Raw genomic sequence first — 24,164 nt, 5'->3', positions numbered from 1 at the left:
AGGTGAACATTTAAAATTGGTATAATTATAGAGACCCAGGCAATGGTCATTAAATACAGCATCCCTCTTTCCATTCCACTAACAAACCAGTTCGTGGTTTCTTTTCTTTTCTTTAAAGTTTATTTACTTTTGACAAAGAGAGAGAGAGGGTGAGCATGAGCTATGGAGGGGCAGAGAGAGAGGGAGACACAGAATCCAAAGCAGGGTCCAGGCTCTGAGCCATCAGCACAGAGCCCGATGCAGGGCTCGAACGAGCTGTGAGACCATGACCTGGGCTGAAGTTGGATGCTTAACCGACTGAGCCACCCAGGCGCCCCTAGTTTGTGGTTTCTATCTGGAAAATCTTAGGGACCATCTTTACTGTGCAAGTGTTCATGCTCGGGCTTCTTTACCAATTCGGGTAACATGGATCTACTGGTGGTTGACACATACTCCCCCACGGGTGGCTCAGGCATGTCAGAGAGTCTCTCAGAATTCTCCTGAACACCCTCTGTCTTCGTAAAACCCAGCCTGGGTGTGTGGACCCATGCTGTTTTCCATTCTATAGGGCGAATTAGTCCATTCTCAAAAAAGGGGGGAAATCGCTCGTTCGGATTCACCCAAAGGAGTTGAAAACTTACGTCTGCACAAAAACCTGCAGACAGGTGTTTACAGAAGCTTTGTTTATAATTGCCCAAACTTGGAAGCAACCAAGATGTCCTGCAGTAGGTGAGTAGATAAATGAACCATGGCGTAAGGGATATTTTTCAGGGCTAAAAAGATACGAGCTTATCCGGCCATGAAAAGACACGGAGGGACCTTAAATGCATCATATTACCTAGTGGAATAAATCAATCTGAAAAGGCTACATACTGTAGGATGCTGATTACCAGACATTCTGGAAAAGGCAAAACTATGGAGATAGCAAAAAGACGAGTGGTTGGCATGGGCTGTGGGAAGAGGGGTGGAGAGAGCAGAACGGGTGGAGGGCAGAGGTTTTTAGGGCAGTGAAAATATTCCATGTGGTACCATAATGGTGGATACACATCCTTATACATTTGTCCAAAGGCACAGGATGGAAAATACCAAGAGTGAACCATAAAGTGAACTATGGGCTTTGGTGGTTATGGTTTATAGTTTCATCAGTTGTGACAAATGTGTCACTGTCTTGGGGATGTTGATAATGGGGAAGGCTATGCATGGAGGGGTGGTGGGGACATACGGGAAATCTCTGTACCTTCCTCTCAATTTTGGCATGAACCTAAAACTGCTCTCAAAAAAATAAAGTCCTTTTAGAAAGGGAAAAATTAATTTTGTCTTAGTTAAAAAAAAACCCACAAAAAACAAAACTAATGCCACATGTACTTCATTTGAGTAGGTTTCTGATAAAGGCAGAGGATGGAGGAGGGACAGAGCTATGGAAGTTACAGCAATTTCCAAAAGGTCAGGGAATCATTAGCCTAACTGCAAGGAACAAGTGATTTTAAAATGCATTTTGGGGGCACCTCGGTGGCTCAGTAGGTCAAGCATCGGCCTCTCGGTTTTCGGCTCGTGATCTCACGGTTCATGAGTTCAAGCCCCACATGGGGCTCTGTGCTGGCAGCACGGAGCTTGCTTGGAATTCTCTCTCTCTCTGCCTCTCCCTTGCTCACTCTGTCTCTCAAAAAAATAGATAAATACACTGGAAAAATAAAAATAATTTTAAAAATTTACAAAATGCATTTTATAGCCTGAGTAAAAATGTCAATGACAAATAAAAGCTGATTAACATGCTAGGCTCCTTAACTAGATGCCATCTATCCAGTATGTTCACTTTGGCCTCAGCAGGAACCCCCTCGGGGGCAACACTAGGTCAACTTCACCAGCTGGAGGCCCAAGTTCCTCTTATAAACCACCCTTCCCCAGGAGCGTCAGGGGGGTCTGTAGCCTGAGCTGATCATTTGCAAAGTTTTCTCTATAAAAGATGAAATCTTTTCAGAAAATAAGATTATTGAAATATTAGAGGGGCACAGAGGAAGAGGCTTAGATGGATTTTCCAGGAACCAAAATTCTTCCCTGTTTTTTTTTTTTTTTTAATTTTTTTTTTTTTCTTCAACGTTTTTTATTTATTTTTGGGACAGAGAGAGACAGAGCATGAACGGGAGAGGGGCAGAGAGAGAGGGAGACACAGAATCGGAAACAGGCTCCAGGCTCTGAGCCATCAGCCCAGAGCCTGATGCGGGGCTCGAACTCACGGACCGCGAGATCGTGACCTGGCTGAAGTCGGACGCTTAACCGACTGCGCCACCCAGGCGCCCCCCTCCCTGGTTTTTAATGTAGCAATTACACTTAGAAAACTAAGTGGGACCGGGAAACCGCTGAGCATAGGTATTTGAATGGGGCAAGGAGATAGAGGCAATTTATTTTGGTCACAAAAGCACATTCATAGGGGCACCTAGGTGTCTCAGTCGGCTAAGCGTCCGACTCTTGATTTTGGCTCAGGTCATGCATGATCTCATGTTCGTGAGATCAAGCCCCACATCAAGCTCTGGGCTGACAGCATGGAGCCTGCTTGGGATTTTCTCTCCCGCTCTCTCTGCGTCTCCCCTGCTCTCTCTCTCTCTCAAAATAAATAAATAAATCTAAAGAAAAAAAAGCATGTTTATAAAGGAATAGAAAGGAGGAAAGAGTTACCACGTGTGGCTATGTAGAGGTGCACGTGATAAGCCCACCGCATCCGATATTTATTTGGATTGACTTCTTTCAACAGCAGACTTTAGAGATTCAAAAACCCCTCCTCCTAGAATCAACCCATATTCTAAATCTGTGCCATCCAGGGGCGCCTGGGGTGGCTCAGTTGGTTAAGCATCCGACTTTGGCTCAGGTCATGATCTCACGTCTCACGGGTTCAAGTCCTGCATCGGGCCCTGTGCTGACAGCTTGGAGCCTGGAGCCGGCTTCGGATTCTGTGTCTCCGTCTCTTTCTGCCCCCTTCCCCGCTCGTGCTCTGTTCTCTCTCAAAAATAAATAAACATTAAAAAATTGTTTTTAATCTGTTCTGTCCAATATGGTAGCCACTTACCACAGGGGCTACTGGAATTTAAATGAATGACACACGCAGTTCTGTCCCTCATTTGCACCAGCCACATTGCAAGCACCCACCAGCGCACAGGCTGGTGGCTCCTGTGCTGGGTAGTGCCCACCAGACCATTTCCATCTCTGCAGAAAGTTCCTCGGGATGGTGCTGCTCTAAATCCCACAATCAGTGCTAAGACAAGGGACAAAGGGCACTAGAACACAAACTCTGGGAGATCCGGGGGCCTTGCCTTACTGGTCATGACTCAGAGGCATGCGATGCATATCTTAAAATAAATCAGTGAGTATGTGAAAGGCCCAGAGGTATGAGATCCAAGGTGAGGAAACACCCCCTCTGCTGGCTTCCTATAAAGCGCACAGGCTGCTGGCTTCCTGCCCTTCCATCGAGAAACTGTTTTTGTCAACATGCTTCCGAATAGCAGAAAACTGGCTACAAGTCATGACCTCTGAGGTCTGTTCTGTTTTAGTGACTGAAAAATTGCAATACAGGCTTCAACTTTTAATATAGACTAACATTTAATCTAGCCTAAAGTTTCATTTACTTTTTTACTTTTTTTTTTTTTTTTTTTTTTTTTTAATTTTAGAGAGAGAAAGAGAGCACAAGCAGGGGAGGGGCAGAGGGAAAAAGAATCTCAAGCAAGCTCCACACTCAGTGCGGAGCCGATGTGGGGCTTGATCCCACGACCCTGGGATCATGACCTGAGCCGAAATCAAGAGTCGGATGCTCAACCTACTGAGCCACCCAGGTGCCCCTAGCACAAAGTTTTAATACGGGAGAAAAAAAATCTTTTTATAAGGCTACAAAAAATATTACTTTCAAAACTAAGATTAAAGTTTGTGAATTTTCTATCGAATAAAGACATTTAAAATTCAGCTGGTTCATAGCATACCCATGGAAGGACCAGGTTGATAGTCCTCATATTTTTAGAATTACCCATACTTACGAAGGCATCGCCCCAGTGGATCACCATAATAATTTTCCTTGCACTCACTGCAGTGTTTCCCATCGTAGCCTAATTTACACGGACACTGGCCTGTAAGCTGTGAGAACAGTCATGGGTGAGGAATTGACAAGCTTTGCGATCTAAAAAAAATAATGCATTTTAATACAAAACAGTTTTCCCTCCAGTGATTTAGAACATACAGCTGTGCAAAGGCAGAGGAAGGATGATGGTTCCCACGTCCAGCAACCACCCTCGACAATACCAAGGATCAGGAGCTAATGTGTTTTGGCTCAGGGCCCCTGAATATACCGCCTGCTTCCAGCTGTTCAAGGACAGGTGGCCCCAAACTGGGAAATATACACAGATGTAAATGAAAACAAAACACATAATGGGAAACGGTCCGCATTCTTTTCCTTTACAGTGTTATGGGAGTTCACGCCTAACACAGAGAGGCCACGGACCTGGACTGACATTCATCAATTAATCTGGCAAATCGTGATTCCATTACGGAATGTGCGATGGGGTTTCTCCCAATTGGGCTCGTGTTTTGCTCAACAAAACAACATTTTTTTTGCAATTGAGGCTTAATCATTAAAAAAAATATTTTAATGTTTATTTATTTTTGAGAGAGAGAAAGAGAGAGCACGAGTGGGGGAGGGGCAGAGAGAGAGGGAGACACAGAATCTGAAGCAGGCTCCAGGCTCCGAGCGGTCAGTACGGAGCCTGACGTGGGGCTCGAACCCACAAACCGTGAGATTGTGACCTGAGCTGAAGTCAGATCCTCAACCAACTGAGCCACACAGGCACCCCAGTCATTTAATGATAGTTATGAACCGTGTTTTGGGGAGAGGTCTGATTTTTTTGTGCATCCTCCCAACTGGATCCTTGACCGGCTTTTCTGAAAATGGAGGAGGTTAGAAAATTAACCGTAGAAAAATACAGAAGCAAATCATTATTGTCACGGTCCTAGGTTATTCTTGACCAAATAAATCTGCTTAAACAATTCTGTAAGTCGCTCAGTTTATAAAACGGCTGGATCTACCAAGCTTCTACCCATCTTTGGAGTTTCCATGAGCTTCTGCTCAAATGTAAGGAGTTATGGGGAGCCTACTGTCCCTGAGGCCTGTCATTCTTCTGGTTGTTCTTAACTGTTGCACAATGATTTCTCACAGAGTGAGATTTCTCGCACATTTCTCACACGATGATTTCTGACGCAGAATCTGTTCCTTCGTAACTTGCTCCCATCACTCGGTGTCCTGTCTTATGGAATCGCGCAAAACAAGCGGTCTCCCACTTCCTCTCCTTACGGCCCTTCTCCCAGCTAGAGATGGCTGCTCTCAATTTGCATTTGCTTCTTCTCTTCAGGCTGACTACCCATAATTCCTTCAAGCCTTCATCACAGAATAGCACTGGTTCTATTCACTCTCCGGGTCATCTTCCTTTGGACACACACCAGTCCGTATGTCAATATGACATTTAAAACGTGGTTCTCAGGGAGAACAGCAATGTTCCTACAGCTGCCTGACCCGCACAGGGGACAGTGGGATAATGACTTCCCTGAACTTGGGCCTGGCATTCCCAATACTCCAGCCTGAATGGACATTGTCTCTTTGGCAGCCTGGCCACACTGCTGGCTCAGCTGAAGCACAGAGTGAAAATCCTCAGATGTTTTTCATGCAAGCTGGTGCCAAGCTATTACTCCCACCCTGTATTTATGCAATGGATTTTAAAAACCCAATTGCAAAACTTCACTTTTATCCTGGTAACATTTCATCTTCTTCTTTGCAGCCAACGGGACAGCCCGTCGGGATATCTTGCCTCTTGTTCTGGCTTTATCACATTGGCATCCCACTTTGCAATATCTGCAAATTTGATAATATTTGAGAAGCATGTTTCTCCAACTCCATCTAAACTGTTGATGAAAATATTGGATGGCACATTTGGATCTCTCTGTAATAAGGCACTAGGGATGCTTTACTGGTTGACATAGAGACATTTATCAGTGGTTGTTTAAACAGCTGGAAATCGAAATACCTACCTGTCTCTTCTATACTCCATTAAAAGTGTTCCCTGATTTTAAAGAGCAACATTCCGGGGCGCCTGGGTGGCTCAGTTGGTTATGTATCCAACTTCGTCCAACTTCGGCTCAGGTCATGACCTTGCGGTATGTGGGTTTGAGCCCCATGTCGAGCTCTGCACTGACCGCTCGGAGCCTGGAACCTGCTTCAGATTCTGTGTCTCCCTCTCTCTCTGCCCCTCCCCTACTCACACGCTGTCTCTCTCTCTCTTTCAAAAATAAATAAACATTAAAAAAAATTTAAAGAGCAACCTTCCCCAAGGAATCCCCAATGGACCAGACAATCCCAAATACCCTTGTCATAAGAGGACTTTTTGGTTAAACCAATGCCATCTGACTTTCACCTTGAGCTTCCCTTAGCCTCCATGACTGAACTGTGGTCTTTGTCGAGTGCTGTTGCAAATATACTTCCTAAAAGGTCTGAGAAGCATGCCAGACAGTGATGTCATGAACGTTGGGAGTTCCTCTTGAATTAGGAAGCCAAGAAGTCATGGGGAGAGCTACCATTTTGTTTCATGATTGCTGGCTGCAGGTGTGAGGAGTGGAGGGGGATATGAGACAGGTGTGGTCATCTAGTAGTCAGATACCACTCTCCAATAAAAGGAACCAGCACTCCCTAAAGAAATGGCTGATTCTCGGGGCACCTGGGTAGCTCAGTCAGTTAAGCGGCCGACTTTGGCTCAGGTCAGGATCTCGCTGTCCGTGAGTTTGAGCCCCGCGTCAGGCTCTGTGCTTGTGGTGATAGCTCAGAGCCTGGAGCCTATTTCAGATTCTGTGTCTCCCTCTCTCTCTGACCCTCCCCCATTCATGCTCTGTCTCTCTGTCTCAAAAATAAATAAAACGTTAAAAAAATTAAAAAAAAAAAAGAAATGGCTGATTCTAGGATGGGGGCAGGAAACACATCAGATGAGTTTCGAGTATCTTGTCAGGCAGAAAGGGCTTAAAAAAAACCCAAACCCAACAATGATGGGGTAAAAGGGATGCAGAAACCAAATGAAATAGCTCCCAATGACCAAAGCTGGAATAACCTGAACAGCAAAATAAAGCAGTATTGGATTATAAGTTGAAGTATAATATAAATGCCCATGACTCCATATGGATATTAAAAAATAATAAATGAGGAAAGGGGGGGATGATGGATAAATCTCCTGTGCAGAAGAATTCCAAGTAATTTACGGAGACACTCTGCCCTCAAGGCAGGAGTATGAAACTCCCCACTCCTCAAGCATAGACAGTGCATGGTGACTTTCTTCCAAAGAGCACAGTATGGAAAGGAGGAAAAAGAGTAACTTTACAGCAGAGAAACATGACAAACATCACTTCAGCCAGGTGATCGAGATTTGCGTCTACAGTGATAAGGCGTGCACACAGTGTCGAGTCCTGATAGGATGTGATGAGCATCACATTTTCTCTCCGTGGGCCTCATCCTCAAACCCATAATCCAAGTCTAATCACGAGAAAAATAGCAGGTAAATTTGAATAGAGGGACATTTTAGAAAATCCTCCTCAAAATTGTTAAGCTCATCAAAACTAAGGAGAGCTTCATCGATGGAGGGTGGGGGAGAGGGGAAAGTGGGTGATGGGCATTGAGGAGGGCACCTGTTGGGCTGAGCACTGGGTGTTGTTTGGAAACCAATCTGACAATAAATTATATTCAAGAAAAATAAGGAGAGCCTGAGAATCATCACGACAAAGAGGAGCTGAGGCTACATGAACGATTACGTGTCACGTGATGTTCTGGATGGGATCTTGGAACAGGAAAGGGATGTTAGGGATAAAACTCAGGAAACCTCCATAAATTACGGACATTAGTTAATGATAATGTATCAATATTAGTTCACTGATTGTGGTAAATCTACGATACTAATGTAAGATGTTAAAAATAGAGGAAACCTCGTGTGGGGTACATCTTCTCTGTACTATCTTCACAGCCTTTCTGTAAATCTATTTTAAAATAAACAATTTATTGGGGCGCCTGGGTGGCGCAGCCGGTTAAGCGTCCGACTTCAGCCAGGTCACGATCTCGAGGTCCGTGAGTTCGAGCCCCGTGTCAGGCTCTGGGCTGATGGCTCAGAGCCTGGAGCCTGTTTCCAATTCTGTGTCTCCCTCTCTCTCTGCCCCTCCCCCGTTCATGCTCTGTCTCTCTCTGTCCCAAAAAATAAATAAACGTTGAAAAAAAAATTTAAAAAAAAATAAACAATTTATTAAGGAAAAAAAGGGCATGGTGAGTGTGTGGGTGTGGGTTGGAGCAGGAGGGTGGGAGAGAAAGATAAAGAAAAAAAAGAGAAAGGAAAACACAGTCTGTGTGTGAGAACTACCCTTCAAAGGTTTACTTGCATTAGACTTGACCTTTGAATAAGTTGGACAGCAGAGGTGAAATTGGAGATGAGCCATGGTTATCATTATGATTATTATTAGTTGGGAAAACTCCAGCTTCTAAAATTGGCATTCTGATTCCAATTATACCCTGGTCCCTATATTGTGGATTCACTCTAAATTTCTTGTCACTGTTTCATCCTTCCCTCCAATCTCTATTAATGTGAAAAGTGTCTCAAAGAATATATTAAGCCCCAAGCCCTAATCATGACATGAATAGTTTTTTTTTCCATAAATAGATAATGTCATACTAATTTTAAACATGCTCAGGGTACCTGGGTGGCTCAGTCGATTGAGCATCCGCCTTTTGATTTCAGCTCAGGTCATGATCTCATGGTTCGTGAATTTGAGCCCCACGTTGGATTCCATGCTGACAGTGTGGAACCTGCTTGGGATTCTCTCTCTGCCTCTCTCTCTCTCTGCCCCTCCACCGCTTGATCTCTCTCTCTCTCTCTTTCTCTCTCTCTCTCTGTCTCGCTAAATAAACTTAAAAAATTTGTATGCTCATTGTTTTATTGACTAAAGATCACATGTGCAGTTAAGTAGCATTAATCGCATGTTAAGCAATGTGGATTTGCTCCTAGTGTATTACCCTGCATTCTTCAGGAACAATTAATGCTGGTCTGGTAAGTAACGAGGACGTCTTATTTTACCCATACGTAAACCAACTGGTGAAGGGTAGGGAACGACAGCTCAATTGTTTTTTTAATTATTATTTTTTTTTAATTGAGAGAGAGAGAAAGAGCATGAGTGGGGTAGAGGGGCAGAGGGAGACAGAGAGAGAATCACAAGCAAGCTCCAGGCTCAGCACAGAACCTGATGCGGGGCTCGATCCCATGACCGTGGGATCGCGACCTGAGCTGAAACCAAGAGTCAGATGCTCAACTGACTGAGCTGCCCAGGCGTCCCGACAGCTCAGGTTTTGAAAATGGAACTGTGGGCTCTGGAAGCACCTGTTGATTTTCGTTCTGATAAATAATTCTGACCAATGATCACTTTCTTGGAGCTTCCCTAGGATTATACATATGCTACAGGGAAAAAGAGAAGGTCGTCTGTATTTCGCTGCGTGTGAATCCAACTTCCCCAGTCACAGAGAGGTGTGGAGAAAACTGAAGCAGGCAAAACTTAACCTTGAGACCCTCATTCTCTTTTTTAGTCCTTTCCATTCCTTGATAAATACATCTCTCCCCATAGAAGGCCAATCCTGTTTAAAAACATTAACTAGCAACAGTCCATAAAGAAAGCATCATTTACAAACTTGGAAACCACGTCTCCCCATCACTTCCTACTCCAGCACCCTGGTAAGTTCCAAATGTCTTGCCTGGTCACAGTGGCCACTGTGAGAGGTCCGGGGGTCGCAGTTGCATGGCTGACATCCTCTGCCAGGGACCAGATTCCAGTATCCGTCAGCACAACGGTCACAGGTCTGGCCTGTGACGTTGGGGAGACAAGGACATGCGCCAGTGTTGGGGTCACAGAGGCAAGCTCCCTGACCAGGGGGACACGCAGCAGGAGTCACACCGGAAGGATGGCAGGAACACCCTGGGACAACAGAGCCATTGCCGGAGGTAAATTAGGCAGTAACACTGGCTTTCAACAAACCATACAGACAGCTTTTCAGACCTGGACGCATCATTCCTCCAAATGGCTCAAGGCAGAAACACCTGGCAATATTTCAGATTTATCAAAGAATCTAAGTAAGCTGAATCCATTCAACTCTCTTTGGTCTCCCGAAATAGCAAGTTCATGTGGTTCGGCCAATTGTGTTCTAAGAGCTCACAATTAGGATGACTGAAAACCTTGCTTTTTCCTCATGCTATTCATGATCTGAAAATAAACAGTCTATTAAACTGACTTGGGTCCACTGACACAGTTAAATATCTCCTAAAAACAAGTAGTTTTTAAAAAAATTTTAATGTTCATTTTTCAGAGAGAGAGAGAGAGAATAGACAGGGACACAGAGAGAGAATAAGCAGGGGCAGAAATAGAGGGAGACACAGAATCCGAAGCAGACTCCAGGCTCTGAGCTGTCAGCACAGAGCCCGATGCGGGGCTCGAACCCACAAAGCGCGGGATCATGACCTGGGCCGAAGTCAGATGCTTAACTGACTGAGCCACCTAGGCATCCCCGCCTTCTTTTTTATTAAAAAAAATTTTTTTAACATTTATTTTTGAGATAGAGAGAGACAGAGCATGAATGGAGGAGGGCCAGAGAGAGAGGGAGACACAGAATCTGAAACAGGCTCCAGGCTCTGAGTGGTCATCACAGAGCCCGACGCGGGGCTCGAACTCACGGACCTCGAGATCATGACCTGAGCCAAAGTCGGACGCTTAACCCACTGAGCCACCCAGGCGCCCCTTCCCCCTTCTTTTTTAAATCACAGAATCAAACCCTTGCCCTCTTCTTCATCAGTGATTCTTGAATTTATACATTAAAGACACTGGATGAACTAGTTCCAGGGCAGATTCCTGGAGATTCAATTCAGTGGGTCTGAGGTAGTCTAGGAATCTGCCTGTTAATATCCCAGCCCAGTCCCCAGGTGATTCTGGCACAGTGCACAGTGGGCCACACTTCACTGCCATAGCCCCCCCCCTCCCCCGCCCCCCCCCCTTGCCGGAAGCCCAGCAGACTTACTTCTGCAGGTCTGATTGATGGCCGATCCAAAGTGACCCGGTTTGCAGAACTGGCAGTTGGGTCCCTGAGTGTCGTGCAGACATCTAAGGCACTCCCCTGTTACCCGGCTGCAGGACTCTGGATCAGTCACATCGATGTTGTTATTGCAGGCACATGGCCGGCAAGGTGCTCCTGAAATTCTGGGATTTCCATAGAAACCCGCAGAGCATTCGCCACAATGCTTACCTGAAAGAAGGAGAGAGGCAAAGGGAGTAAGAAGAGAGGTGTGTGTGTCTGTGTGTGTGTGTGTGTGTGTGTGTGTGTGTGTGTGTGTGTGTGTGTTGGGGGAGCAGGGATGGAGACTGTTATAGAGAATAATGAATAATTAGGCGCTTTTAGGGGTAACGGGAGGTCACACACTGGAGATGAAGAAGAAAACGTGTTCTGAATTAAAGCAAAACGTTCATTTTAATTTCTTATCCATTCAGAGAGTAAAATGGTTGTTCAGAACTAAGAAGTCCTTAGTGAAGAATGCAAGAGTGCATTCTAGTCTTTCTTCAAAAACCACAGAGTGGTGGGCACAGGGATCCCTGGATCCTTATATAATGGGGGTCACCCGAGTGTGCCTTGGGACCCAAAGCTAATCTGAGCCCCTGTTCTGGTCCTGGAGGTGAACGTGCAGCACCCTGAGATGTGTGTCTAGCAGTGAAGATGGTGACAGTGGTTTTGTTGATGTACGAACCCTGGAGGGTGTCTTTATCAAGCGCTGTCTGGGGAAACCATGCCTGTTACCTTTCCAACCACCGAGCAATGGTAGTCAGTTAGGTGCCTCAACTCTGGGTCTGCTCCCCTCATTTTGGGTCATCCTAGTTCGGAATTCTCTTGTCGGCCAGTCATGGCCTTAGTTCTTAAAAACTGACCAACCAAGCCAAAATGTACATGGAAGAGATCAGAATCATGTAGAGACATAGGCAGCAAATAAGACAAAATTAGCTGTATAATTTATTATCATCACGGTAATTATCACTGAAGAAAACTTCGGCACCAGAGTTTCAAAATATGATTAAGTCGAGTGGCTTTTATGTTTTTTTCCTTGTTTGCATCACTCACACACACACACACACACACACACACACACTCATGCTTAAACTCTTCAAAATAAAATGCTTGGTAGAGAGACAGGCAAAAATATTGAATTGACTTCTACAGTGTCTGTGTGATGCCCAAATCAGTGCTTCAAGACATCTGAAAAAAGAAGTTATATCTTTGAAATATCAGCCAAATGGATTGGTTGGAATTATATAAAGAAAGCATTTGATTAAAATTTCTTAATTTTTAATTGCTTATGTTAGATGTTGTATAAGACATACATGTTACTTAATCACATACGTATCTTGCTTAACATGTGATGATTGAATTTGAAAGAAATCAATTTGATTTGAACTCATTTGGTCAGTTTTCCAGAACATTATTTAAAAAGTTATAGCTCAGAGGAATGAGCTTTTAATTGTCGTTGGTTTTTGAAACATTCAAATTCTTTGTTCAGTAAAGCATCAGTGTACTAAGTTGTGCCTTCTTTTTTTAGAGAGAGAGAGAGAGCAAGAGAGCAGGGCAGAAGGAGGGAGAAGGAGAGAGGCAGAGAGAGAGAGAGAGAGAGAGAGAGAATCCTAAGCTGAAGCCCATACTCAGCAGGGAGCTGGATGCCAGGCTCAATCCCAGGACCATGAGATCGTGACCTGAGCTGAAATCAAGGGTCAGATGTTCAACCGACTAAGCTACCTAGGCGCTCCCCAAATTGTGTCTTCTTTCTATTAACTCATATTCGGTACCCCTCAATTGTTCGAGGCAGATAAATTACGAGCATGGAATCATGTTTTGAGATAGCTGTATGGGATGGAAGAAAAACACCATCATGAACTATACTGTGTACCTGCATAACCTTGAAGACAATTGCAGATCACATCTGAGCTCCAAGGATCCTGATAACAGGAATGAGCAAAATACTGATTACTCGAGGGAACATCCGGACACGGGCAAGGACGGCAGGAGCGTCCTGAAGGAGGATCCCCATAGTAACCATCGATGCACCTGTCGAGACAATTTCTTTTTACCAAGTGTTCACAGGAAAAACTCCCATTAGCCGATGTGGATTTGCCATGCTTGAGGACAGTGCAACTCTCAGAAGTCAACATTTTAGAAGATGCTTGCTTGCTCTGTGAAGTGAGTTTTTAATTTTTATTTATTAAAATTTTTTTATGTTTATTCATTTTTGAAAGACAGAGAGACAGAGCACAAGCAGGGGTGGGGTAGAGAGAGAGGGGGAGATACAGAATCTGAAGCAGGCTCCAGGCTCTGAGCTGTCAGCACAGAGCCCGATGTGGGGCTCGAAATCACAAACTGCGAGATCATGACCTGAGCTGAAGTCGGACGCTCAACCAACTGAGCCACCCAGGCGCCCCGAAGTGATTTTTTTAATTTATATCGAAAGTCCCAAGATATAGTCATTAAACTCGATATAAAAGTCCCAAGGTATTGTCATTAAACTCAATATAGTAGCAGTTAATTTACATGTCATATTTCAGGGACATAAAAAGCAAGGTGTCAGGCAAATAAATGCCTAGCTTTTATTTAATCAGACAACGTCTATCTCATAACAAGATTCTGAAGGACACCAGGACTGATACTCTGTTTCGGCCATCCCCCACCCAGAGATCATTCTACGCTTAAATACTGTTGAGAATCTACTCAGTGGTCTTCAGAGAGTGTTGTGAGACCGGAACAAAAGAAACAAAACTAAAAATCAAAGTGCATCTGAATTCCATACCTTTCACAGTTTCTTCCTGTTGTAAAACCCCCGCAATTGAAGCATGACCCTGTCTCTGGATCACAAAGTTCAGCGAAACCATTACAAAGGCAAGGGCGGCAGTTGGGAAATCCAAAGTAGCCTGCCAGGCACCGATCACAACGGAGGCCAGCCACCTCCCCCTGGCAGGCGCACTGTCCCGTTATTTGGTCACATACAGCGCTCTTTGAGCCTTGAGGGTGGCAGTGACATGCTAGATAAAGAAAGAGAACATGTTGGGTGGGGGCACGTGGTGTGCTGGTGGACTGAGTTATGGTCCTGATTTTGTAGTCCTGAACTTACTGTAGCATCCCAATCAGGTAAATAAAGAGTCTGAGAACCTGGCATATACTGAATACCAGGTCAACGTTTATTAAATAATTCACTGATTCACCCAATGAACAGGATGCTGTGAGCCGTTGGGTCTCATCAGCACTATTTATACAGAGGACCTGAACAAGGAACATGCCTTTTTTTTTTTTTTTTTTAACGTTTGTTTATTTACTTTTGAAAGAGAGAGAGAAGGAGACAGAGGATCCCAAGCAGGCTCTGTGCTGTCAGTGCAGAGCCCAAGGTGGGGCTCCAACTCATGAACCGTGAGATCATGACTGGAGCTGATATCAAGAGTTGGATGCTTAACTGACCGAGCCACCCAGGCGCCCAACAAGTAATGTGTTTTTAATGACCTAAACTTCCATTTATCATGTGAGTCAAAACTTCAAGATTATAAAAAATGACACCTTTCGGGGTGCCTGGGTGGCGCAGTCGGTTAAGCGTCCGACTTCAGCCAGGTCACGATCTCGCGGTCCGTGAGTTCGAGCCCCGCGTCGGGCTCTGGGCTGATGGCTCAGAGCCTGGAGCCTGTTTCCGATTCTGTGTCTCCCTCTCTCTCTGCCCCTCCCCCGTTCATGCTCTGTCTCTCTCTGTCCCAAAAATAAATAAACATTGAAAAAAAAAATGACACCTTTCTCAAGATGGTTGGATTTTTTCTTTTTCCTGGGCTCAATCAGAAAGGCTCAATCCCTTTCTGACAAAGTGGATCCTTTGAGCCAATCTTCCCTATACAAAAATGGGATATGGTGCACAGCAAAGGAAACAACCAACAAAACTAAAAGGCAACCAACGGAATGGGAAAAGATATTTGCAAATGACATATCGGACAAAGGGCTAGTATCCAAAATCTATAAAGAGCTCACCAAACTCCACACCCGAAAAACAAATAACCCAGTGAAGAAATGGGCAGAAAACATGAATAGACACTTCTCTAAAGAAGACATCCGGATGGCCAACAGACACATGAAAAGATGTTCAGCGTCGCTCCTTATCAGGGAAATACAAATCAAAACCACACTCAGGTATCACCTCACGCCAGTCAGAGTGGCCAAAATGAACAAATCAGGAGACTATAGATGCTGGAGAGGATGTGGAGAAACGGGAACCCTCTTGCACTGTTGGTGGGAATGCAAATTGGTGCAGCCGCTCTGGAAAGCAGTGTGGAGGTTCCTCAGAAAATTAAAAATAGACCTACCCTATGACCCAGCAATAGCACTGCTAGGAATTTATCCAAGGGATACAGGAGCACTGATGCATAGGGGCACTTGTACCCCAATGTTCATAGCAGCACTCTCAACAATAGCCAAATTATGGAAAGAGCCTAAATGTCCATCAACTGATGAATGGATAAAGAAATTGTGGTTTATATACACAATGGAATATTACATGGCAATGAGAAAAAATGAAATATGGCCTTTTGTAGCAACGTGGATGGAACTGGAGAGTGTGATGCTAAGTGAAATAAGCCATACAGAGAAAGACAGATACCATATGGTCTCACTCTTATGTGGATCCTGAGAAACTTAACAGGAACCCATGGGGGAGGGGAAGGAAAAAAAAAAAAAAGAGGTTAGAAAGGGAGAGAGCCAAAGCATAAGAGACTGTTAAAAACTGAGAACAAACTGAGGGTTGATGGGGGGTGGGAGGGAGGAGAGGGTGGGTGATGGGTATTGAGGAGGGCACCTTTTGGGATGAGCACTGGGTGTTGTATGGAAACCAATTTGTCAATAAATTTCAGGAAAAAAAAAAAAAAAAAAAAAACAAAAATGGGATATGGAAGACACGTTTGCTCCTTTGTGTATATCCCTTTGTGCATCTCAAGCACTTTTTTTTTTTTTAAGAAAGGGAGAGGGGGAGGGGGTAGTAATAATGGACCTAAGCACTGGGTGCTGAAAAGCCAGTTGCCAGGGCGCTGCCTTTCTGAACCATGACTGAAAATATATGCTCCTTTACCTTAGGAACATGGTTCCTATTATAGGTTTCTGTGGGGAACAGTATTCTCGCTATTGGTTTACAGCATGAACAGAGAACTGTATACCCTGAACATGACGGCCATGAGAATGTGTCACCATGTATGGACAAAGACCCGTCTAAACCCTGATTGATGGGGAGATTATAGAATGAGTTCCATGGCTGTTTGGGACCCCAGCACCACAGAGGTAATATCTAGGTGACAGTCTTGTCCCCTTTCTTGACTTCCCAATGTCATCGTTGTTTTAGCCTGGCCAGCCACGGGGCGTCTGTGCTAGATCCTAAAGCTGGGTCGGCACAGCCAACTCATTTCCTGGTGCTCCCACATCCTCCCTGGACTGGGAGAATCACAGGCCATGTTTTCATCATCACTCACGATTCCTAATGGAGCTCTGTACACATTGGCACCCACCAAATGGAGGAATGAGATACGACGGAAAAATTTTCTGTACTCTTGACCTACACGGACAGACAGCCTAAGTCGTGTGGCCAAACTCCCAATCCCTACCCCCTCTTTTCAATTCCCCCTCTGATTTTCCTGCCTTCAAAACTCCAAGGTTGTGCCCATGCATGTCTTTCCCCCCACTGTGTTTTTGCTACGTACGGTGACAGCCATGATGTCCTAAACCGTAGCTTCCTGTGGAGCACCTGTCACAGCAGCGCCCGGCCACGTGGGGCTTACACTGGCACTGGCCCCCAAGCCGGCTGCAGTTGGGCCCCACTGAGCCCTGGGGGTGACACTTGCAGGCTGCGGGGAGACAAAGGGGACAATTAGAGGTGTGGGAAGTGACAGGGGTGCACCTGGTCCTTGTGGGAGCTTTAGTTCACCTCTCTTTCATTAGATACTTCTCTAATCCTTAACTCCCTCATCTGTTAAATGGGGAGAATACAGGATCTACCCCAGGGGATTATAAGGACTAAAGACAATAATGCCTGTGAAGTCTTTAGAACTGTGTGGCATGTAGGAAGTGCTCAGTAAACATTATGTAATAAACAGATCTTACCAATGAATGTTACTCAGTAAGTTAATGAAAGGCTTAAAATAAGTTGTTTTCATAATAGTCCCAATATAATTATTATTATTTCCGATTACTTCAATTCCTGATGATCCATGTAGGTGCTGGGCTATTTGTTTGATTTCCCTTATTCTATATGTTTCACGAGATGGCAGGCATCCTGAAGGCAGAGTCCTGCCAGGTAATGGGAAAAGCCTTTGCTCAGAATTCAGGAACCCCAGGCTTTCATTGCAACTCTCACTCTATACGAGTGTTTCTCAACTGGGGGGAGATTTCGCTCCCTCAGGGAACATATGACAAAGTTTGGAGACTTTTTTGAACGTTGCACCTGGGGGGAAGGTTCTCCCGGTATCAGGTGAGTAGCAGGTAGGTAGGCTGCTAAACATCCCATAATGCACAGAACAGCCTTCCATGCTGACCCCCCCTCCACAACAAAGCATTATCCGGCCCCAAATTTCAAAAGTGCAAAGGGTGAGAAATACTGCTCTAGAGCTTAGTGAAATGGACAAGTTACCTAGTGTTTTGGGACCCCAATAGCCTTGTTTATTAAATGAAGGTTTAATAAAGGATGCAGGATGAAAGAAGTTGTTTAGAGTTCCTTCCAACCCTAAAATTCCAGGATTCTGAAGAAGTATTTTTGGAGCATTCTTTCAGGAATCTAGCATCCCAACACTACTCCAAGGCTCCTTTTTAATTTTAATTTTTAAAATTTTTTAAAAAATGTTTGTCTTTATTTATTTGGGGGGGGGGTAGAGAATGCGAGTGGGGGAGGGGCAGAGAGAGAGGGAGAGAGAGAGGATCCTAAGCAGGCTCTGCGCTGTCAGTGCGGAGCCCGACGTGGGGTTTGATCTCACAAACTGAGAGACCGTGACCTGAGCTGAAATGAAGAGTCAGACGCTTGACCGACCGAACCGCCCACGGCCGCTGCCAGGCTCCTTTTTTGGTACATTTACTGTACTGTGCATTGTGATTCCGACACATCAAAAGACTGCTCTGCGTATCTAATCATTGGGCAATTGGTATTGACACTGATCGTTTGGACTAGACGCTAAAATGAATTAAATCCGTTCATTCACGTCCCAAAAAGCAGCACATCGGGAGAGCCCATTAAGCCACTACTTACCTACTGCCCCATTGTTTAGCCTGGCAGACATGCTCACTATGAGCCTTTCACACGCACCCGGGAGCATCTGAGGTCCTGTTTTCAAGGCAATTTCAACACAGTTGTGCAGGTGATATTCATCCAAATCCTGCTTGCTGCAGAAATTCTCCAGTGAATTGATCTGGGGAATCAGACTAAGCTTTGGAAATAATACGAAAGGAAAACGTACATTCATAATGGTCTCCCGTTCAAGATTCTACTTATAAAAACAATGAGATCTATGAGAAAATACTTTAAAACAAGATTTTAAGATTTTCATTTTATTTAAGAAATCTTCAAATAGGCACATCTATTGACTTAGGACAAAGAAAATGGGACTTTTTTTTTTAACCCTCCTTAATATATTATTAGCTTGCTAATAAATTTGTCTTAGGTTTCAAAGACTCTTAACTAGGCGACGTGCAATAAATTCAGAAATTATGGCTCAGTGCATCCCATTGTGTCACTGGGGAACTCTAATTCCACAAAACTCTCCTTTTAAAGTTTTGTTCTTTTCAATTACATATGAACAGTTCTACATCAAACTGGCTGCCTCTTGGAGAGTCACAGTGTAGATTAACACACTAATGCTCTGAGAAGTCCTACAAGAAAGCTACTTTTAAACTCTGTGTTTCCATACTTACGTAACCACTTGCTCCTATATTCAAATAACACTAACATCCCATAAACCCAATATTTCACAGATGCATTTTGGGAATTTCTGGCCTAGACCATACAGAGGTTAGAGGGACAAGTGCATTGTTCTAAGCGTCTTCTCAAAGATGACTCGTCTGTAGTTTGATGTGAAGAAAAGACATACAGTTATATTTCTTGAGAAGATTTTATCTAAGTTATAACCTACTACCATTTACATTTTTTAAAGCTTACTTATTTTGAGAGAGCGAGCATGTACAAGTGGGGAAGGGGCAGAAAGACAGAGGGAGAGGGACAGAATCCCAAACGGGCTCCGCGCCGACAGCAGTGAGCCCGATGCGGGACGCGAACGCACAAACCACGAGATCATGACCTGAGCTGAAGTCGGACGCTTAACTGACCGGGCCACCCAGGCGCCCCTAAAATGTTTTTGAATGGCTTGGATGATGCAGCGGAGAACACGTTGGTACAGTGGAACTGATCACAAGTTGGTCATTCTGAACAACTGGTAGAAAAACCAGCATTGACATTAAGCTTTAATTCACCAGGTCAGGTTAAAAGAGCGAACTGGGTATCTCCCCTGGCCTTCTTCCTTTGTCCATTCTGAACCTCTTTCCCATGATCCTTTACTTCGACCCTCTTTCAACACCCCCAGCCCCCCGCCCCCAGTCCTTCTCTGTCCTTTGACACCCCAGCAAGTGGAAACTCAACCCTGGGTGCCTATTTCACAGCGTCTCCACTCCTCAAACCTCTATCCTCACCCTCCCTGCACTGTCTCTTTCTCCTCTTACTTCACAGAGAAAATGGAGCCTCCGACTTCCTGCCTCCCAAACTCCCCGCTCACAGGTACTTCCCCCGCCCCGTTCCTGGCTCAGCCCTTAGGAAGAGGTGTCCACCACTCTGCCCTCAGCCTTTGCGAAACTTCTCTGTAGGTTATGCTTTCGTTAAGCGTTTCCTTTCAACCGGCCTGTCAATGTGCTTAAATCTCTCCCATTTGTAAAATCACCTCCTTGATCACATATATTTCTCCTGCCACTGCCCCCCCCACTTCTGCCCTTTGACTAATTCCTTGTTAGTCAAATTTCTCGAAACACGGTCTCCTGGCCACCCTCATTGCCTCTTCTCCTCCCACCTCTCCCCTATGCAACACCTCTCTGCCCACCCACCCCTAAATGTTGGGATCCTCAGGGTTCTCTCATCAGCCCCTTCTTACTCCACATCCCCTTCCTAGGTGACCTTGACAATGATGTTGCTTCGGTTACCATCAATATATTGTTGACATCTGGATCTAGGTCTCTTGCCCACATCTCAATTATGGGCTCTAGATCTGCACAGACAGGCTTATTGGCTGTCCCACAGGCACTGCAAACCAACACACCTGAAACCCACTTTCCTTTCCTATTGGTAGGAAATAATGTCACCATCTGCCAATGTACTCGGTGTAGAAAACTGGAGGTCATCTTTTTTTTTTTTTTAAGTTTACTTATTTTGAGAGTAAGAGAGAGAGCATGAGTGGGGGATGGGCAGAGAGAGAGAGAGAGAGAGAGAGAGAGAGAGAGAGAGAATCCCAAGCAGGCTCCTTGCTATTAGCACAGAGCCTGATGTGGGGCTCAAACTCACGAACAGTGAGATCATGACGTGAGCCAAAATCAGGAGTCAGACGTTCAAATGACTGAGTCACTTAGGCGCCTCAAAAAGATCATCTTTGATACTTGCCTCTTGGTCATCAACACTCCCCACCCATCCCATGTTCCCCCAACATCGAGTCAATCACAGGTTCGATCCATCTAACCTCTTAAATGTGTCTTCATTCCCCCATCACTGCTCTAATTGAGGCCATCTGGATCGCCATGGTGGCAGACCAACAGATGTCCCATCTTCCACTCTTACCCCTTTCCCCCATCAATTTCCTACCTTGCAGTCACAGTGATTCCTTAAAAGCCAGTTTGTTCAGATAACCCCTCCTTAAAACCTTCAGTGGCTTCCTATTGCCTCAGGATAAAATCTAAATTCGATCTCTTTTCATTCTGTTATCCCCCAACCTTTTGGCTCAGTGGTTCTGTTTGGGAGATGCTGCCCCCTAAGGGGGCATTTTGGAAATTCCAGGGGGTGGTTTTGGTTGTCATGGCCATTGGAATGAGGTGTGTTAACTGGCTTTTAGTGGGTGGGGATCAGAAACCCCAGACATATTGACAAAAAAGAAAATCATCGCATGGCTCCTATAGCGTTCGAATGTCTCACCAAAAATCCATGAAGGAGAAATCCTTGTTTACAATTCTGAGTTGAAAGCCCTGCTCTATGTTTTAAACAAACATGTTACACATGTTTGTAACACACCTGCTTTCATGGCTGTCTCGTGTAGGGTGATTCTGCACATATGAGCATGTCCCTGCCACATTATGTCTTCTGCATATTCATGCCTGTGCACATACATATTGAAATACATAGTGTTTCTCTATAAATTACTCTCCTTTTAGGTCTCTTTGTATTTGCACATCACATTGACGTTATTTGGAAAGTGTAGGCTATAACGCCTATGAATTGCATTTTAAATCGGTGGAGGGTTACAAAATATTTGTCATAAAGTACAAATGGGTTGGGAAGGGGCGCCTGGGTGGCTCAGTCGGTTATGCGTCTGACTCTTGATTTCAGCTCAGGTCATGACCTCACGGTTCGTGAGATCGAGCCCCACATCGGGCTCTGTGCTGACAGTGCAGGGCCTGCTTGGGATTCTCTCTCTCTCCCTCTCTCTCTGCCCTTTCCCAGTTTGTGCGTGCGTGCTCTCTCAAAATAAACAAATAAACTAAAAACAAAAAAAGAGGAGGTTGGGTCAGGGGATGTTGAGAATCACTGCTGGAGTCACAGTGAGCTTTTCCATTCAGGGACCTGTCCCAGCTCGTAGCGGCTCCCCTACCACGTTGCCATTTCCCGTGTGATCGTCCGCATCTCTCCTTTAGAGAGTGAGCCCAGCACGTCTGGGCAGGTGCTGGTCTTAGTCATGCCTGTGCCTACCATAGTGTCTGATTTACAGTAAACACTTCATAAATGTTTGCTCAGTAGAGAAGTACTGAGACATGTCTAGCGTGGTACCTTCAAGTGGAAACAAAAAGACTACATTCTCCAAACACAAACCAAGTGAAGAGTCCCACAGAAAGAAGCCAGAGGCTAGGATTGGGGACGAGGGCATCCAACCGGGGACTAACTACCTACAGTTCTTGGTTGGAGGCAGCTTAGAGGAGGCCATTCCTGGCACCAAAGCAGATGGACCAGATGATGAGAGTCCCTGTCAAATTATAGGATTTTGTAATATCTTGACTCCCTTCTTCTCCTAGAAGCTTCTAAAGACTTTGTTGACCAAGTGCAGTCCATCCCATGGTTTAAAAGAATGACAGTGTTATAGTCTAGAATGTCTAATACAGTTTTTGACTCTAAACACATTTTTACGGAAGCATATACCATGTAATCAGGGTGAGTGAAGGAAATCTGTAACTGTCTCACGATGCTCCCCAAACAAAAGCTATTTGTGCAGGAGGAACATCTGGGATTGAACAAAGCTTTCGTCCGGGCTTCTTGGTAAAGCATTAGATGCAAGTGTTAATCTGGCTGCAGAGAAGAAGGGACGTTGAACGGGCCAGGTCTCAGGCAGTCAAGCATCTTCCCAGAGCAGCGAAATCAGTGGTATGGAAGTAACTGCATTAGTCTGTAATCATAGAATGCGCATGGACTTTCTCCTACTGGACATCCTGGGTCAGGGACTATAAGGGTCACTGTGGGTGCCCTGCCCAGATCTTCCCGTTCACCAGCTGCTGTGGCATTGGCTGCTGAAGGCTCACAGCTGTCCTTTTTCCCAGAAACTTGGACTCAGCCACTTGTCCAGAAGTTCATGCACTCATGAGCCGGGTGAGGTGGATGAGGTGGGCGCACACAGACCCACCCTGTTGCCTCCAGGTGGGACCAACTCGGTGGCACAATTATGCTCCAGAGCTCCCTGTGGGATCAGCTACACTTCAGTGCAGATCCCATCCTTGCTCGGTTCCTTCCCCTGTCCCTTTGCTCCTCTTCTCCCACGAGCATGCCCTCAATAAATCAGGTGCACTTGAGTCCCTGGCTCAGCTTTGGCTTCTGGGGAACCTGACCTGAAACAGGGATCTAGCATCTCTTCTGAGGTTCTGGCAGTTTGCCGAGATCAGGCTGCTCTCCTGCTTTTCATGCAGGTTTCGTGGATTTCATAGCCATACGTAAGAGAAGGCGTGTTTGAAAACTGATCAAATGGATATGTTTTTTGAGTTAATTTCAAATTATCCATTTATATTATGTATCTAGCAAATAGCTTTGCAATGACTTCATTTACACATCTGTCTTCTGTATCAGGCTGAGAATTATTTGGGGGCAGGGACCACATCTGACACCCCCAGGAATCTGCCCATTGTCAGCTCACGTGTGCTCACCGAATAGGTGATGAGCGGGTAATTTGCATGGATGCCTGAAATACAGCATCAAGCCATCATCTTTTGAATTTACAAAATTCCAAATGTTCAAGATGTGGATTTAAAATGAGAAATATCGGAGCACTTGGGTGGCTCAGTCAGTTAGGTGTCTGACTCTTGATTTCAGCTCAGGTCATGATCTCATGGTTTGTGAGTTCAAGCCCCACATTGAGCTCTGTGCTGACATCTCAGAGCCTGCTTGGGATTCTCTCTCTCTCCCATTTCTTTGTCCCTACCCTGCTCACACACTCTCTCAGAATAAATAAACTTAAATTTTTTTGTTTTAAATGAGAAGTATCTTGGGGTGCGTGGGTGGCTCAGTTGGTTAAGTGTCTGACTCTTGATTTTGGCTCGGGTCATGATCTCACAGTTTGTGGGTTCGAGCCCCACATCAGACGAGAGCTTGCTTAGGATTCTTTCTCTGTCTCCATCTCTCTCTACCCCTCCTCCACTAGCACATGTGCGCTCGCACTTTCTCTCTCACTCTCTCAATAGTAAATAAACTGGGGCGCCTGGGTGGCTTAGTCAGTTAAGCGTCCAACTTCGGCTAGGGTCATGATCTCGCGGTCTGTGAGTTCAAGCCCTGCGTCGGGCTCTATGCTGACAGCTCGGAGCCTGGAGCCTGCTTCAGATTCTGTGTCTCCCTCTCTCTCTG

The 24,164-nt window shown here is 45.1% G+C and overlaps 1 protein-coding gene across 1 annotated transcript in view; it reads right to left on the bottom strand.

Annotated features, from left to right (window-relative positions):
* Positions 1–24,164, bottom strand: part of LAMB4 (laminin subunit beta 4) — a 100,541-nt gene that overhangs the window by 29,321 nt on the left and 47,056 nt on the right. The window contains exons 17-23 of the mRNA XM_047832482.1: positions 18,351–18,528; positions 16,816–16,959; positions 13,890–14,121; positions 12,996–13,153; positions 11,087–11,311; positions 9,773–9,993; positions 3,999–4,095 (exon numbers count right to left, since the gene is read on the bottom strand). Coding sequence (XP_047688438.1) covers positions 3,999–4,095; positions 9,773–9,993; positions 11,087–11,311; positions 12,996–13,153; positions 13,890–14,121; positions 16,816–16,959; positions 18,351–18,528 — 1,255 coding nt within the window. The remainder of the gene's footprint in view (positions 1–3,998; positions 4,096–9,772; positions 9,994–11,086; positions 11,312–12,995; positions 13,154–13,889; positions 14,122–16,815; positions 16,960–18,350; positions 18,529–24,164) is intronic.

Source organism: Prionailurus viverrinus, chromosome A2 (genome assembly GCF_022837055.1).
Source record: "Prionailurus viverrinus isolate Anna chromosome A2, UM_Priviv_1.0, whole genome shotgun sequence".
NCBI lineage: Eukaryota > Metazoa > Chordata > Mammalia > Carnivora > Felidae > Prionailurus > Prionailurus viverrinus.
Note: the sequence above shows the minus strand (reverse complement) of the source record. Positions and strands in the feature narration are given on the sequence as shown.